The sequence below is a fragment of the Dama dama genome, chromosome 26 (assembly GCF_033118175.1).
Source record: "Dama dama isolate Ldn47 chromosome 26, ASM3311817v1, whole genome shotgun sequence".
NCBI classification, from domain to species: Eukaryota; Metazoa; Chordata; class Mammalia; order Artiodactyla; family Cervidae; genus Dama; species Dama dama.
In genome coordinates, this window is record NC_083706.1 from 31,192,317 (window position 1) to 31,209,944 (window position 17,628).

The 17,628-nt window shown below is 42.2% G+C and overlaps 1 protein-coding gene across 2 annotated transcripts in view; it reads right to left on the minus strand.

Annotated features, from left to right (window-relative positions):
* The window catches only part of NHSL1 (NHS like 1), a 140,896-nt gene extending 129,708 nt beyond the window's left edge, over positions 1-11,188 (minus strand). For both annotated transcript variants that reach the window (XM_061130357.1, XM_061130356.1), the window contains exon 1: positions 10,330-11,188. In XM_061130357.1, the coding sequence (XP_060986340.1) occupies positions 10,330-10,531 (202 nt within the window). In that variant the 5' untranslated portion in view covers positions 10,532-11,188. The remainder of the gene's footprint in view (positions 1-10,329) is intronic.
* Positions 11,189-17,628: the final 6,440 nt, after the last annotated feature.

Below are 17,628 nucleotides of genomic sequence, written 5' to 3' on the forward strand. Positions count from 1 at the left end.
AGTGACATCACACGGTTTGACTTCTGTTTGATGTTTTACAGGGTTGCTGAGGCCGCTGTGTTAAGACTGCCTGGCCTGGGGTGAGGGTGGGGGTGGGGAGGAGAACAAGAGTGAAAGAAGGAAAACCGGTTAAGAAGAGATGGCAATAGCCCCCATCTGCCTCTCCTTATCAGACATGGCATCATCCAACCCACACCTCAGCCCTGTTCACTAAGTCAACTTTACTCATGGTCAAAGCAGCCAGGGTCAAATGCTTGTACAAAGTGTCTCCTACAGACACGGTGTGCGTGCAGTAACAGGAAACGGCCGACTGCCACCAAAATTATGTTCCCACAAACTGCACCCTCTCTCTCGCTACACTCAGAAAAGTCCAGACTCGGGAGCACTTTAAGATTACGTTCAGCAGTATAATCAACAAAGCAAGCACACAGTGCCACCTGTAACCCACCACACTTTACGCAAATCCAGAGTACCGTTTGGCATGTGGGCCTGGGTAAACAGCACTATTAAGAGTGTCCCAGGTGAGTTATGCTCACCCTATCAGCATCCCTTTTCTGGGTACTTAGCCTTGGGGATAAAAAAGATAAGGAAGACCTGGTCCCTGCCCTAAAGGAATTCACAGTCTAGCTCAAGACACAGGCGGGTAAACAAATAAGTACAACCCAGTGTATGATAAATGCAATCACAGAGGTATGTAGAAAGCCCAGAAATAACACAGAGAAGGGAGTAATCTGCTCTGCCCTCCAGGGATCAGGGAAGACTTCACAGAGTTTTAAAGCAAGTTCAGAAGGTTAAGCACGCTAGTTACAGGCAGAGGAGGAAACTGGAGCATCCAGACTGACTCAGGGACTGGGAGATGAAAGTTCTGGAGTTGTGAAACAGCTCTGGCTCTGTCTGCTACTCATGAAGTTAAAAGGGAGAGCAGACAGGAAGCCATCAGATAGAGGAGGGTCTCATGCCATTGTAAGGACTTCATTCCACGCACACTAGGGGCCACAGACAAATGACCGAGTTAGACAGCAGTTCCCCTTTATCCACAGGGGATATGTTCTAAGATGCCCCAGTTCAGTTCAGTTGCTCAGTCATGTCCAACTCTTTGCGACCCCACAGACTGCAGCACACCAGGCCTCCCTGTTCATCACCAATTCTCAGAACTTACTCAAACTCATGTCCATTGAGTCAGTGATGCCACCCAACCATCTCATCCTCTGTCGTCCGCTTCTCCTCCCACCTTCAATCTTTCCTAGCATCAGGGTCTTTTCAAATGAGTCAGTTCTTCACATCAGGTGGCCAAAGTACTGGAGCTTCAGCTTCAACATCAGTCCTTCCAATGAACACTCAGGACTGATTTCCTTTAGGATGGACTGGCTGGCTCTCCTTGCAGTCCAAAGGACTCTCAAGAGTCTTCTCCAACACCACAGTTCAAAAGCATCAGTTCTTCAGCGCTCAGCTTTCTTTACAGTCCAACTCTCACACCATACATGACTACTGGAAAAACCATAGCTTTGACTAGACGGACTTTTGTTAGCAAAGTAATGTCTCTGCTTTTTAATATGTTGTCTAGGTTGGTCACAGCTTTTCTTTCAAGGAGCAAGTGTCTTTTAATTTCATGGCTGCAGTCACCATCTGCAGTGATTTTGGAGCCCCCAAAAAGTAAAGTCTCTCACTGTTTCCATTATTTCCCCATCTATTTGCCATGAAGTGATGGGACCAGATGCCATGATCTTAGTTCTTTGAATGTTGAGTTTTAAGACAACATTTTCACTCTCCTCTTTCACTTTCATCAAGAGGCCCTTTAGTTCTTCTTCACTTTCTGCCCTAAGGGTGGTGTCATCTGCATATCTGAGGTTATTGATATTTCTCCTGGCAATCCTGATTCCAGCTTGTGCTTCATCCAGCCTGGTATTCTGCATGATGTACTCAGTATATAAGTTAAATAAGCAGGGTGACAATATACAGCCTTGACATACTCCTTTCCCAATTTGGAACCAGTCTGTTGTTCCATGTCCAGTTCTAAGTGTTGCTTCTTGACCTGCATACAGATTTCTTAGGAGGCAGGTCAGGGGGTCTGGTATTCCCATCTCTTTCAGAATTTTCCATAGTTGGTTGACCCAGACGTGCCTGTGAGTGTGCAGGAGTCTCCGGCAGAGGCGTGGGTCAGCGGTGGCCTGCTGCAAGGTCCAAGGCATTGAGCGCAGCAGGGCCTGCATGGAACCTTCTGGAGGAAGCCGCCATTGTCTTCATCACCTCCACCATAGTTTCGCCTCAGGTCAAACAACAGGGAGGGCCCACAGCCCAGCCCAACAACAGAAAATTCAATTAAAGAGTTATTGAGCATGGCCCCGCCCATCAGAACAAGACCCAGTTTTCCCCTCAGTCAGTCTCTCCCCTTAGGAAGCTTCCACAAGCCTCTTATCCTTATCCATCAGAATGAAAACCACAATCACAGAAAACTAATCAAACTGATTACATGGACCACAGCCTAGTCTAACTCAATGAAACTATGAGCCATGCCCTGTAGGGCCACTCAAGTCAGATGGGTCATGGTGGAAGAGTTCTGACAAAACGGGGTCCACTGGAGAAGGGAATGGCAATATTCTTGCCTTGAGAACCCCATGAACAGTATGAAGAGGCTAGGTTATGAAAACAGTGTGAAAAAAACCATGAAAACAGTATGAAAAGATAGGACACTGAAAGAAGAATCCCCAGGTCAGTAGGTGCCCAATGTGCTACTGGAGAAGAGTGGAGAAATAACTCCAGAAAGCAAAAACAACACCCAATTGTGGATGTGACTGGTGATGGAAGTAAAGTCTGACACTGTAAAGAACAATATTGCATAGGAACCTGGAAAGTTAGGTCCATGAATCAAGGCAAATTGGAAGTGATCAGACAGGAGATGGCAAGAGTGAACATCGACATTTTAGGAATCAGTGAACTAAAATGGACTGGAATGGGTGAGCTTAACTCAGATGACCATTATATCTACTACTGTGGGCAAGAGTCACTTAGAAGAAATGCAGTAGCCATCACAGGCAACAAAAGAGTCCTAAATGCTGTACTTGGATGCAATCTCAAGAACAACAGAACGATCTCTGTTCATTTCCAAGGCAAACCATCCAATATTACAATAATCCAAGTCTATGCCCCAGTAGGAAGCTGGAGTTCAACAGTTCTGTGAAGACCTACAAGACCTTCTAGCACTAACACCCAAAAAAAAGATATCCTTTTCATGATAGGGGGACTGAAATGCAAAAGTAGGAAGTCAAGAGATACCCAGAGTAATAGGCAAATTTGGCCTTGGAGAGAAGCAAAAAGCAAAGGAGAAAAGGAAAGATATACCCATTTGAATGCTGAGTTCCAAAGAATAGCCAGTAGAGAAATAAAGCCTTCCTCGGTGATCAATGCAAAGAAATAGAGGAAAACAATAGAATGGGAAAGACTACAGATCTCTTCAAGAAAATGAGAGATACCAAGGGAACATTTCATGCAAAAAGGGGCACAATTAAGGACAGAAATGGCATGGACCTAACAGAAGCAGAAGATATTAAGAAGAGGTGGCAAGAATACACAGAAGAACTCTACAAAAAAGATCTTCATGACCCAAATAATCACAAAGGTGTGATCACTCACCTAGAGCCAGACATCCTGGAATGTGAAGTTAAGTGGGCCCTAGGAAGTATCACTACTAACAAAGCTAGAGGAAGTGATGGAATTCCAGTTGAGCTATTTCAAATCCTAAAAGATGATGCAGTGAAAGTGCTGCACTCAATATGCCAGCAAATCTGGAAAACTCAGCAGTGGCCACAGGACTGGAAAAGGTCAGTTTTCATTCCAATCCCAAAGAAAGGCAATGCCAAAGAATGTTCACACTACCACACAATTGCACTCATCTCACACGCTAGTAAAGTAATGCTCAAAATTCTCCAAGCCAGGCTTCAACAGTACGTGAACCATGAACTTCCAGATGTTCAAGTTGGATTTAGAAAAGGCAGAGGAACCAGAGATCAAATTGCCAACATCTGTTGGAACATCGGAAAAAAAGACCCCCCCAGGGGTACCTGAAACCAAGGATAGTAGTGCATCCTATGTGCACTATGTTTCTTCCTGCATACACCTACAATAAAGTTTAATTTATAAATTAGGCACAGTAAGAGAGTAACAGAAATTACTAATAACAAAATACTATAACAAAGGTTTAAGAATGTATCTCTCTTTCAAAATATCTTATTATACAAATGTAATGCTTTCTTTCTTCTTAACTAAGCATTTAGGACACACTGTGGCTGCAACCTGCAATTTGAGGTGCAACAGCAAAACTAGCACGAATTTATTTTTCCTTCTTCACAATTTCACAGTTAGAAGATTCCTTCTTGCCATAGATCTTGGCAACATCAGTCAGGATATGATTTTTTCCCCCTGTCCTTTAGTCTAGAAGTTCACCTTTTCACTTAAAGAAGGCACTTTATGGCTTCTCTTTGGCTTATCTGAATTGTGAACATCAAGACTCTTGTGCTTTGGGGCTAGCTATTATTAAGTGAACCAAGGGTGACTAGAAGACAAGCACTGCAATGCCAGGACAGTCAATCTGATAACCGAGATGAGACGGCCGCTGAGGGGCTAACAGGCGGGACACTCTGAACACAGGGGTTACTCACATCCCGGGCAGCACAGGGCGGGCTGGCAGGAGAGTTCATCATGCTCTTCAGAACAGTGCACAATTTAACTTATAACTTCTGGAATTTTCCATTTAATATTTTCGGATTACAGTTGACCACAGGTAACTGAATCCGTAAAAATTGAAACCATGGATAAAGAGGGACTATTTGTGGGGCTTCATAGGTGGCTCAGTGGCAAAGAATCCACCTGCCGATGCAGGAGACACAGGTTCAATCCCTGGGTCAGGAGGATCTCCTGAAGGAGGAAGTGGCAACCCACTCCAGTATTCTTGCCTGGAAAATCTCAAGGACAGAGGAGCCTAGCAGACTGCAGCTCATAGGGTTGCAAAGAGTCAGACATGACTGAATGAGTAAGCATACACAAATATATGGTATTTGTGTTTTAAGAAGATCACTCCAATTACAGTGTAGACGCAAGAATACTAATAGCTCAAAGACAACAAGAGTGAGGATAACAAAAGGAGAAGACCTTTCAAAAGGCCAGGTAAGAGCTGATGAAGACCTGGACCACAGTAAAGATGGACAAGTGAGTGGGGGCAGGCACAACAGACCTTGAGATAAAACTGACAACATCGGAGCTACCTGAAGTATCTGATAGGAAATACTGCGGTAAAAATAAACACACACACCCCACTTAATTTAACAGAAAATGACAGCTAAATCCCAAACCCCTGAAATTACATGAAAATATAACACTTTCTATGAATACCTAATTATATAAATATGAGTTATAAGAGACATAAAAATTAACCCTGATTAATGTGCAGTGTCTTTTTTAATTACTTTTAAAATAACTGTTTGTAAAGAATAATTTCAAAAAAAGTTTTCAAAACCCAGTAAAGACATTTCCATGGAAAACAACACAGGTTATATTAACTATATGTTAATTTTAAAATTTACTGAATTTTTTAAAAGAAAAAAAAAAGAACACAGGTTACTCACTTTCAAACCCAAGCTCTACACATTAAGTTATTTCCTTCATTACTCTATGGTATATCCAGTAATCTAAATAAGTACCTAAGTCTCAAAGCAAATCCACAAACTTCTAAAAACAAGAAAATAAAGAAAAGGTATTAGATAAAATATTTCGATAGAACTTCATCAATTTAATGACAAATAGGATCATTTTTGCAATAAGGCAGCAAGACAGAGACTCTAATTTCAAAAGAAAAAACAAAGGTTAATAAAGGGCAGTCTCAACGAACCAGATAAAATATTAAGTGGCATTCATTGTTTGTCTCTTTCACAGAATGTCAGCTTCAGTAGAAAGAAAACATTACATTCACCACACTGAGAATATTCTTCTTACCTTTTTTTATTAAGCACCAAGATAAACTCCATTTAGCTATTTTTCCAACATACACAGTGATCCTCAGCATAAATATTTGTGTAATATGTAATTTTATTCTCAAATTTGTGGTGCTGCTTTGACAATATTTCCCAAGTTTTTTTGTTTTTTTTTTTAATGCTGTGGAGGAAATGTTCTCAAATCTTATAAAGATTTTATGATCAAAAATAAATCACAGGCATTTACATAGTAACAGGATCTTGACCTTGCAGCTTTTGGTCTGCCATGCCATTTTTCTCCACTATAATATCTGAAGTCACTGCTAATCTAATTATGCACAAGCATTCTGTTTTTCTGCAACTGTTTAATCAGCGAGGACATTGGGATGAAATTATTTTAAATACAGTCAATTCCCACACTGGACAATTGATTATCTAGTGTATGGATTATTCATTACCCTTGATACCTAGTAAGGCCTTTCTCTGGTCATTTTTGTAGCTTCTGTGAAGGGAGTGAACTGAAATTCAAATGATGCCAATTTTGCAATGTTATTAATACATATGGCAACATCCAGAAGAAGAGAATGAAAGCACCCTTTAAATTGAGGCTTTGCATGTCAATTACCCAATCTGTTGACCTGCCAATACCAGAATCATCAATCATGCCTCTGCACATCTGAACAGAAGTGGGGCTCCAACAAAACACAGTCTGCTCAATGAGAGGATGCCCCACTATAATTCCTCCTCTTTGGGTTTTAATTGACAAGAGAAGAGTAAGCAAGTGAGATAGGAGAAGCACAGAATAAATATTACTGGTCATTAGTCTCCCTTGAGAACTTTCCACAGTGCTGGAAACAAAGCAGGAGCTCATTAAATATTATTTAAATCAGTGCACAGCTGGAAAACCTTGCAAAACATGAAAATGCTCCAGACAAAGTACCTTCTCATTCTAAAACTCTCTTCACACTTTTTCACAATTCTCCTGCATTTTCTCTTTAATTCTCCATTAGATATCCACTTCTCCCCTGAAGTATGAACTCCATGACTTCAGGGGCCGTATGTTTATATTTCTCTGTATCCTACACATGATCCTCAATGAGAATTCCTTCTAAATTCTCTCACAACTCCACAAGAAAAGCAACAGTTTGTCTCATTTACAACTAACTTCTACTTTTTTTACTACACGGGCATCTAGTAAAACAGCGCATGGTTCATTAATATTCTAAAGGACACTGATTCGCACCCTTGGTTGTCATGGCTAATTAAGTCAAAATATCATCTGCTGTTATAGGGGGTCACATCACCTAAAGACTACAAGGATGGGTCACTACTGTTACTCAATTCATTTTTACCTTCCGGAGTACCAATGTCAATACAAGAGTTTAGAAATTTGCCATGTGCTAGAACATGAGAAAGCACAAAGGTTCTTCCTTGTGATTGCTTCGGACATATCGATATGGATCTTCTAGTTACATTTCAGGCTCAGGAATTTTATCCTTAGCTTCTTGAGTATAATCAGTAACACTGGATTATAAAGTGATGGGACTGTGTACTGATAGACAGCCATAATGGTAACCACTTGAACATGTTATTCTGGTGTTATTGATAAGCAATCTAATATGGAGATTCACTATAAAAAGCACAAAAACAAAATTTGAAAGAACTGTTTAATAAAGTGAACGCGCATCTTAGTCAACATACCACTGAGACACCACTGACGCTGAGAGTGGCGATTCAGCAGGCTAATTGAGCAAAGCAATGTGACCTGGAGAAGCAGGCAGAGGGCAGGGCAAGCACTCTGACCCAGCAGCAGCTGCTGGATGGGAGGGAGAGAGCCTGCAGAACCGGGCACCCCATCACCCCCTCAGACAGATCCCTTGGGGGTGGGGGTGGGGGTAAGAACACAGACAGGACCACTGACTTGAGGAAGACCTGTTAAGCTGCACTGCCCCACCTCTGGCACTGCATGATGGTAGTATATGTCTGCAGAGGAGAGATGAAGAGCAGGTTTTTAGAGACCTGTGTAAATCACAAAAATGTTAAAATAAGGTCAGGGGGTTGGGAGCAGGCTGAAAGGAAGTGGATTCAGATGCATGAGGTCTAGGCAGACAGATACATGAGGTCTAGGCTATCCAATCCCCATCAGACCAATATGTCTTCAACATATATTTATTTGCAAACAAATCCTAATATGGCCATTGGGTATTCTTGACACTGACTGATAATCCTTGTTAGACTTCTAGCTTATTGGATGCTCCTAAAAAAAAAAAAAAAGAAAGAAAAAAACAATAAAAACTAAAACAAAACTCCAACCCTGTATAACTTTTCTGAAAGATATTCCCTCTTTTGATCTCTAAGGATAAACAAAAGTCATTCCATACTTCTCCAAAGGAAAGAATTAAGTGGAATAAGGATCAACTGTTATAATGCTCCTGAGGCAACATATCAAAGTTGGGAGCCAATTTTCTTTTGCAAGTCAAATGTGAAAACAGAATCCAAGATCATGAATTCTGATCTATAGGCAGCCTTTTAAGGATGTCCCCGTAACTGCACATGTCAAAGTGATAATATTATCTATGTCCAATTATTTCTAAGCTCCGTATAAATGTACACACTGTATTATGCCACCATTTATCTTCATGAGGCTATAGAATTCCCCACTACAGTAAGGGATAAAGGGCACGCTCTTTTGTTTTCTTACATAAACAAGTCCTCCTTCCACAAATCGCCCTGGTCTTTACAATGACTTCTTTATTTTTTACAAGTCAAGTGTACAGTATTTGCTTCATTTCCCAACCAAAACTCATCCATGCAAATTCACAGTTTCCTTCCCTTTAGAGTTAATTTAGATGGCGCATCTATGATAGAAATCCTAAAGCCGCGTGCTCACATGTACACAATCTTTAACAAAACCTTGACAGCGGTTGATTTAAAACAAAACAAGTCATAAAACAACCACCTCTGGCAAAGCCCAAAGTAATTAAAACTACACCCTCTCGCAACCACAGCACTACTGTATCCACCCTTCGAACATTACAACCCACCCATTTACCAAAACCACAGCTTATTCCTGATTTAGAAAAAGTAAAGTTCGTGGACTTACTAAACTACACAACTCCAGCCAGAAAGTATAAATGCTTTTTCTACGCCAGGCGATTTATACACCATCTGAACTAAAAGCATCATACTGTGGCTCGGTATCAGCAGACCACTGCGGACCACCTTCTTGACATAATAAACAACTGACATCTTCAAAGAGCATTAACTAGTCCCTCTTGAGCCATAGTTTAACAGACAAGAGCAAATGGCTTAACCTATATTATCCATGAAGATGGGTGCGTTTAACTTCCAGTCCATAGAATATAATTACTGTCCCCATAAGCCCATATTTAACTTAGTTGATTCTCTCACATTTCAGCAGTTTCATTTCCCAAAAGAAGGGGAATGACAGGTCCCTGAAAGGTTTTAGCGAGGTTTCTCTTGGCACGGGAAGAATGTGATAAACAGGGAAAACACAATCACGCGGAATGTCTGGATGAGGTTCCTTTGTAAGCCTTAAATAGCACTCCCCCACGAGGCTGTGCCACTGCTCTGAATGGAGAAACCATTTTAGAGCCTAACAATTCAGTCTCTCCAGTAAACATTCTAAGAGGAAGACCTCAGAAATTCTAAATATAAAACAGGGGTGTGTTTAAGAAATATTGAAATAGTTCCCCTCTTTTCGGCCAGGACTGTTATTTTTCTTCACCTTGAAGAAGGCAAATCATGTTAAACCTGAGAACAGAAACTAGCACTGGTCTGAAAAGGAACTTGAAAGAAATCCAAAAAGCCCTTTTGGACACGATATCAAGGGTCAGTGTTCCCTGTGTTCACTTCCCCGGTGTCACTCTGGCACCTGTTCATTAGAGCGTTTGGGTAATTCAGTTGTCTTAAAGAAATATGCAGAAAGTCCACCCACAATTCCCAAAGTTTTCTCAGTGCACCGTTTTAGAAAAGAGCTCCATGTCCTAACTTTCAGTTGTTATACAGAGCAGACGATTCCTCCCAGGATGGTGGCTTACCACTGAACTTTGCACAAGTCACATGAGTGTGCGGAAGGCGGGGGTGGGGGGGACAGAGTGCTGCGGACACATAACAGCTATTTTATCCTTCTGAGAAGGACACGGTCTCAAGTTGAATCTAGTTGAAGGAGTATTTTTACTTTAGACATGTACACAAATGACTGACACTGAATTCCAACATATAACCACCACAAAAACTCCGAAAGGGGCCAAAAACTGTGAACGGAAATCAGTGATAGAAACAAAGAACTGTACAGAGCAAACTTCTAAAAACGTGTAAATGAAAAAAAAAAAAGTCAAGTCACCTTTTCTGGGCTGGGTTCTGTAGGTCCAGTTTTCATCATCTGCTTCCACCTGCTGCCCACAGACCGACAACTCCCCATCACTGCGAAACAGCCTCTTTGTCTGCCTGGACAAGGACGAGAAATTTATCCAGCTCACAGCACGTGAGAGGGAACCTGGGTTTGACTTGAGTCTAAAGGAACCTGAAGAGCCTTCCTTTTTCATCTTCTTTCACATCAAAGTCGACTACAGAGCAAGGTCAATCCAGCCAACAAAAACCTCGTTTTTTCAAATTGTCCCAGGTCCTTTCCATGAACCTCCTCCTGGCTACTTATTCAGACAATATTGAGAGTCTGAATCTGAAGAAAGATTGCTTCTGTGTCACCCAATTACAAAGAAAAGGGAAATGAGAGGTTAGAGGGGAAAAAAAATGTTTTTTCACATTGTGGTACTTGGTTTAAAGATCAAGAATATCCACAGTCTCCCTCCACCCAATAAAAATAACTAAAAGTATAATTCTAAAAAAGAAGCAAAACGTTCATCTCAGGAACGCTTGTCAGGACTTGGCGAAGAGCAGGACCAAGGCACTCCGACTCTCTGGTGTGTGCCTAGCATCCCGTACTGTAATCCTATTCCTCTCCCAGGCATCTTTCCCCGCTCAGGCAGAAAGCCAGCCGTCTGTGGCAGACAGAAGGAACTCCTCAGGCTGCAGAAAAAAAGATTCAGCGTCAACTCAGGTGCCCAGTTTAAAGTTCACCCACACAGGTGACTTGGGAGAAATCACAGTTCGGCTCACTGGCCCCAGCTCACTGCAGAGTCGTAAATCCCCCACTTGCCCTCCTTCCCGTCTGTGAAGCGCCCAGGAGCCACAGGACTCCACAAACAATAAAACAGGCTGCGTGGCTATCGCTTGGATTACAGAGTAAGCGCTCCTGTGAAAGGCGATAGGCTTTTCCGGACACCGAAGCCACCTCATTGGAGACAGAAAACCCCGCCTCCCCGCAGCCAACACTTCAGAGGGAGCTCTAACTTCTGAACTCCAGCAAAGCTATGAAAATGCAAGTCTGTGTAGAATACAGACTTCAGGACAAAATTTTTAAAGCCAAAACTGGATTATCATCAGACCACTTCTAGAAATGGGATTTTTTAGAAGGTGCCTTCAAAGATTATGTAGTTAAATCTCATCAGCATTCCTAAATGGATTTAAGAACGTCATCATCTACTTCCAAAGGGAATGAAACTGACCAAACTATCACGTCACTTGCAGCTTTCAGTGAAGGCGAAGTGCAGCCATTTCTGCACCTGTCTTGGCCTCTCCCATTTTCCACCAGCAGCCAGAGCGTGGGACAGATGAGCCACCTCTGTTTCGCCACCAGCAGCCCCTGGGGGTTATTCCTCTCCTCTTTGAATGATCATCCTATTACAGAGACCCATCATCTGAGAGCTATGCTGGTAACAATTAGCTGCAGGCTCGAGCCCTTTGTAAATCTTAATCAGAGCATGCAAAATATCTAGAGCCACATGTTGGAATGCATTAGGGTGCAGCATTTCACCCAAGGCCAGGATAATTCCACAATCCTAGGGGTGTGAAGAATTTCTGCAACTTTCTATCACAGAGACTTGGTGATGGAGTCCTTTCCCAGAGAGTCATTCAGAGTAAGGACACGTAGAAAGCTGGGTCCACATCTCACTCTCCTGCACTCGTTTATTCGCTCAGTTGTGTTTGACTCTTTCGTGATCCCAAGAACTGTAGCCCGCCCGGCTCCTCTGTCCATGCAATTTTCCAGGCAAGAACAGTGGAAGAGGTTGCCATTTCCCCCTCCAGGGGATCTTCCCCACCCAGGGATCGAAGGTGCATCTCCTCCATCGCAGGTGGATTCTTTACCACAGAGTCACCTGAGAACCCCCTTCCTGCGCTTAGCATTAAGCATTCAGCAAATAAAGCTAACAAACTGCAACAGAAAACCAAGCTTGACTGAAATCAATAAAAGCAGGATTTTGCGTCATACATCTATTGCCGTTAACCGAGATGGTTAGAAAAAGGCACTACACGCTTAACAGGATTGGAACATTTACAGAAAAAGAACACAGAGCAGCTGCCAAGTGTTCCACGGATGGACAACTCATACTACCATGGAAATCACGACAGGGAACAGGTGCTAAGACTCAAGGGCAAAGCTACAGAACAATCCAGGTAGCAAAAATACGGACTCAGTGTAAACGCTCAAAGTGTCCTCAAGAAATCATGTCGTTTAAACCTCTCAATTTACTGATGGAGAAAATCAGGTTCAGAGAACATATGTAACACACCAGTGTCACTCAGAGGAGTGAGACCTCTACTTTGATCACTGTTATAAGGGTAAAAAATGATATCATTATACATGGCAACAGTGCTAACATCAAAGTTCAAATATTCAGTATTTTTTTCAAGTCAAAGACTCAAAATAGTAAAAAAAAAAAAAAAACCCAAAAACAGAAAACCATTGGGCCAGAAAATACAGAACATCCCAAATGCTGCTTACCGTTGGCACAGAGAACCCTCTGACATCCAGGTTATTTACTTGTTAAGGATCCATGGACTCCAAACAAGGAACACAGTGGTTTCTGCACTGATGTTTATATCCCACAGTTACAGTTTTAACACAGAAGCACATAAGGCCTGAAATTAACCTTGTGCTGTGCTGTATATTCAGGAAGTACTGCTGAACATGTTCCCCAGCCCAGCGTCCTCCAAGTGTACACACATACTCATGCAATAGCAGAGACGAGCTGGTGTCATTAGCAACTGGTGTGTCTTCCTCCAGTACCTCCTGTTTCTCCACTCCTCTGGGAAGAGGTAGAGGAATATTCACCGCCAAGCAACCAGGAAGGAAAACTGGTCCATTCAAGGACTAGACTCATGACCCTCCCTCACATTAAACACACACTTAAGCAGAACTTCCAAGAAATTTAAAGGTTTCCCATTATTCACAAGACCAATGGATATGCTTGCATATAACCAATTGTCCATCTATTAGCTATTCTGTTAGACTGAGTCTTGATTATTAGTATCTTCACTTAAGTAAAAGGAGGTCAAATAAATTACAAATGGATTAGAGTTCCCCTATGATCAAGATAAAATACAATGACCTAAATCAGCTTTGGAGGAAATACTTGCACTTTGACTGTTCATCTTAGATAGGTGGATTCTTCAGTGCCTCAGATGGTAAAGAATCTGCCTGCAATGCAAGAGACCTGGGTTCTATTCCTGGGTCAGGAAGATTCCCTGGAGAAGGGAATGGCAACCCTCTCCAGTGTTCTTGCCTGGAGAATCCCATGGACAAAGAAGGCTGGCGGGCTACAGTCCATGCGGTCACAAACAGTCAGACACAAGATAGATACTCCAACTAGACAGGTACTCCAATTAGCTTAGAAAAACATAAGTGAATTGCTTAAAAAGCTGTTGCATGTGTGCTCACTGGTGTCCAACTCTTTGCGAACCCATGAACCCACCAAGCTCCTCTGTCCGTGGAATTTTTCAGGCAAGAATACTGAAGTATGTTGCCATTTCCTATTCCAAGGGATCTTCCCGACTCATTCTCTTGCATCTCTTGCATCTGCATTGACATGTGGAATCTTTACCTCTCCACCACCTGGGAAGCCCTAGAAAGCTCTTAAATTCATTCAAGTTTTATTTATGCCACAACTATGATGAACCACACACATTATCTGCACCTATCAAGCCAAGGGCCATACAAAACTACCCCCACCCCAAATATCAGGGGTCATGGCTACTTTGGGTCACGCACACCACATACACTACTGCTAATCTTAACAATTACCCCGCAATGGAAAATCCCTACTTTGAGAGTATAGCCTGTTTCTTCAAACAGTTGTAGCGATAATCTTCAATGTAATAAAAACATCTTAGTTTAACTATTATTTTCAAAACAGTCTACAATAAAATACAGTCTTCCCAGACCTTTTAAATAGACATGCTGAACAGATTTTATCTGCATTCCTGACTGTGAAGTGGATTCCCATCACCCCTACTCACTGTCAGGCTGTCGACGTGAAACTTCTGTTGTCTTCTTATGTGCCAATAACTGTTCCCTTCCTACCACTTTGCTCCTGCTGAGCTTCAGGCATCAGGAAGTCAGATAAACAACCTTGCCTGAATTATATGTTTCACGGGAGTCAGGAGTACTCCTGGAGAGAAATACGTAACTTCAGGGGAAGGACTCTGTCACAACCGCCTCCCGGCTGGCACCCTTGCCCTTTCTTTCACTTGTGAGATGGGAGCCTGAAGGTTGAAATGGCCAGTGCTTAGGTCTGGGAAACTAAGACCTTGCTTCCGGCTACTGCTCACTGCTATTTGCTGCAAGCTGCCATTCACTGCTGTGTGCGTCTGAAATCAAAACAGCCTCTGGGTAACGACCCCCATGTGAACTACACCAGGTTTATGATTTATTGGCTCTTTTATATTAAGTTCTTAGCACTTGAGGGTGGTGAGAAATTAACCCAATGCTATTGACAAAAGGACAAGAAACGATATATTTCATGAATGATTTAAATAATACATTAATGAAAAGTTATCAATAACTATAAAGACTGGGAGACACCAGAATGTGTTACTAAGGGAAGTTCTAGAATCGTCTTCTTTGAGAATTCCTGAGTCAAATACCCCTTAGTTTGGAAAGATTTATTTATATTTCCAGCATGAGTCAAAGGGATAGACTGAATACGTTTGGAAAGTCCTTGCCAAAAGACACAGTATTTCATGTTTCAATGTATACCAACAACCTTAAAGAGGAATTTAGCTCAAATGGAAGTTTTTGATTTAATAAAAGTTGTTAAACATGACAGGATATAGGATCAGACAAACCTCTCAACCCAGTCAGGCATGGAATTGCTCCCCCTGCCATCTGCATTAAAATGCCAGCCAAGAGTGGGAACTAATTTCGAATGCCATCAGTTTTTTGGCCTCAAAGGAACACAATGACTTTTAATTTCCACGTGTACCTTTTCTGCCCTGACCCTCTGTTACCGAGTCTAAGCTCATACTGCTCCCCACACAACAGGCCAATAATCGAGAGACGAGCTGTTGGGGCAAGGAAAAAAGACTTTATTCGGAAAGGCTGCAAACTGAGAAGATGTGGGCTCATACCCCCAAAGAACCAACCTGCCCGAGTTAGAATTCAGGCTCCTTTTATTCTAAAAGGGGAGGAGTAAAGCCAAACACTTCCTGGTTCCCATCAGCCGCCGAAGGGGATGTGTTAATTTCTTTCTCCCTGCAGTCATTCACATGTGGACCTAGTCAGGATGTTTCCTGTGAGCTAAACAAAGGTATTTTAGCTTAATGCTTATTATCAGGGAAGCATGGTTCCCAGAGATGGGCCATTATGTATAACTTAAGCTCACAGGCAACATAACATCCCTTTAGTGATTAACTTGTAATAGAATACAAAACGTTCTTCCCCATATTGCATCTCCCCTTCAAACCTGGAAGAATAGGAGAGGCAGAACCTTGATGTCAGAAACGGAGAACAGTGCTGTAGGGTCAGAGTTGGGGGTGGGGGGCACTGGCTTGGCTGGAGTGGGGTGCACAAACAGAAGGTTTATGAACAGAGACAAAGGTGAAAAAACCATATACCACAGCAAGGAGTGCGTCATGTTCTAAAGCAGCCCTGACCGGCCAGGAGCAGTGAAGTGTGTACCCTATCAGATTACCCCATGAGCCGCCCAGATGACCAACAGCGACCTTCAGCTTCTAGAACTGGGTGCAGCAGCTTTTCCAACTGTCATCTCTCGTAAATAATTGAAAAGTAGGTTCAAACACAAACTGCCTATGAGGTAATCTGTACACAAGAATAATGAAAGCTTATCTCAACAAGGAGAAGTAAACAGTTTGAGCCCAGACATTTATAACTAACAACAAAAAGAAAACCTCATATTGCCCCCAGGGCCACAGCAAGCTAACTCCCACAGTACACTAAATCCTCCTTCCTCATCCACCTCCCACTCCCTACAGAATTAAGCAACTGATTTACTCAAGGAGGAAGTCAGGAAAGGTGAAACACTGCCAATTAACTATTCAGAGAGGTCTATTTTCAGGGTTCTCCCCATCTACCAAGGCTTCACCATTTACAAGAGCTCTAGCTCTGAAGGTCACACTAGGTCCCTTTCCATAGAATTAAGAGTGTTTACTCAAATGCAAAGATTAAATGCAAACATTTGCATTTATCTATCATCACAACCTAAATCCCACCTTTCAGTGTCTTCATGTCTGAAAAGGCCCCCTGAACAGTTCTGACACGAAGCCTTCGTGTCACTGGTCCCACAGGATCACTTGATGCAGGAGCAATATGGCAGCCCATGACTGCTCTCAATCCCCTGGGATGTGGCGCGCTGCAAGTGGGTGAGGGCTGTCCCTGGTTAGAAGCTCTCACTGATGGGTACTGTCATTGACGTGGACTGTGGACTGTCAGGGGCTTGGTAAGCAGTCTATAACCGAGAATATAAACTTTGCCCCGACCTCGACCAAGAAAATGTTCCCATCCGAGGTTCATATGAGAAGCTCCCCTAAAACTGAACATTGAGTCTGAAATTATTCTGATGTAATAAACCAAGGATGAACTTACTCTGAAATTGAAGTTAAATTCCAAATTAAAAAAAAAAAAATTAGTCATGATCTCTTCCTACCTCTCCTATGGCCTCTCCAGATCCTTATAATTATTTTTTCATTCTACCTACTCAACCAATTCTTCGCAAACTTTGTCTGGCACAAAAATTATAGGAAATCTTATTAAAACGCAGAGTCTGATTCAAGTTTGTTATAGGGTCTGAAATTCCAAATTCCCAAAGCACTCAGGTAGGGCCCTCGCACATCTTTGAGTTAGCATGATACTAAATGATAATGCTCTCTGAGCTCTTTCCTGGTGGCTCAGTGGTAAAGAACCTGGTTCAATCCCTGTGTCAGGAAGATCTTCTGGAGTAGGAAATGGCAACTCACTCCAGTATTCTTGCCCAGAAAATCCCATGGACAGAGGGGCCTGGCAGGCTAAAGGCAGGGATCTCATCTCTTACACACAGCCAGCACTAACCAATCCTGGTCACAAGAGTGAACAACAGAACAATCTCCTCATTCCCATGTACCTCTTGCTTCTGATCTTAGCATGTTTCAGGTCAAAGAGATAATTTGATCTTTATAACTAAATTCAACTCTTTTATCACTAAATTCTAAAAGGCAAAAGTAAAATGTGTAAACTGACATATATATGTATATAATCTGAATTAAAGAGTTAATAATAAATTTCTATTATCCATAGATAATGCTTCACTTT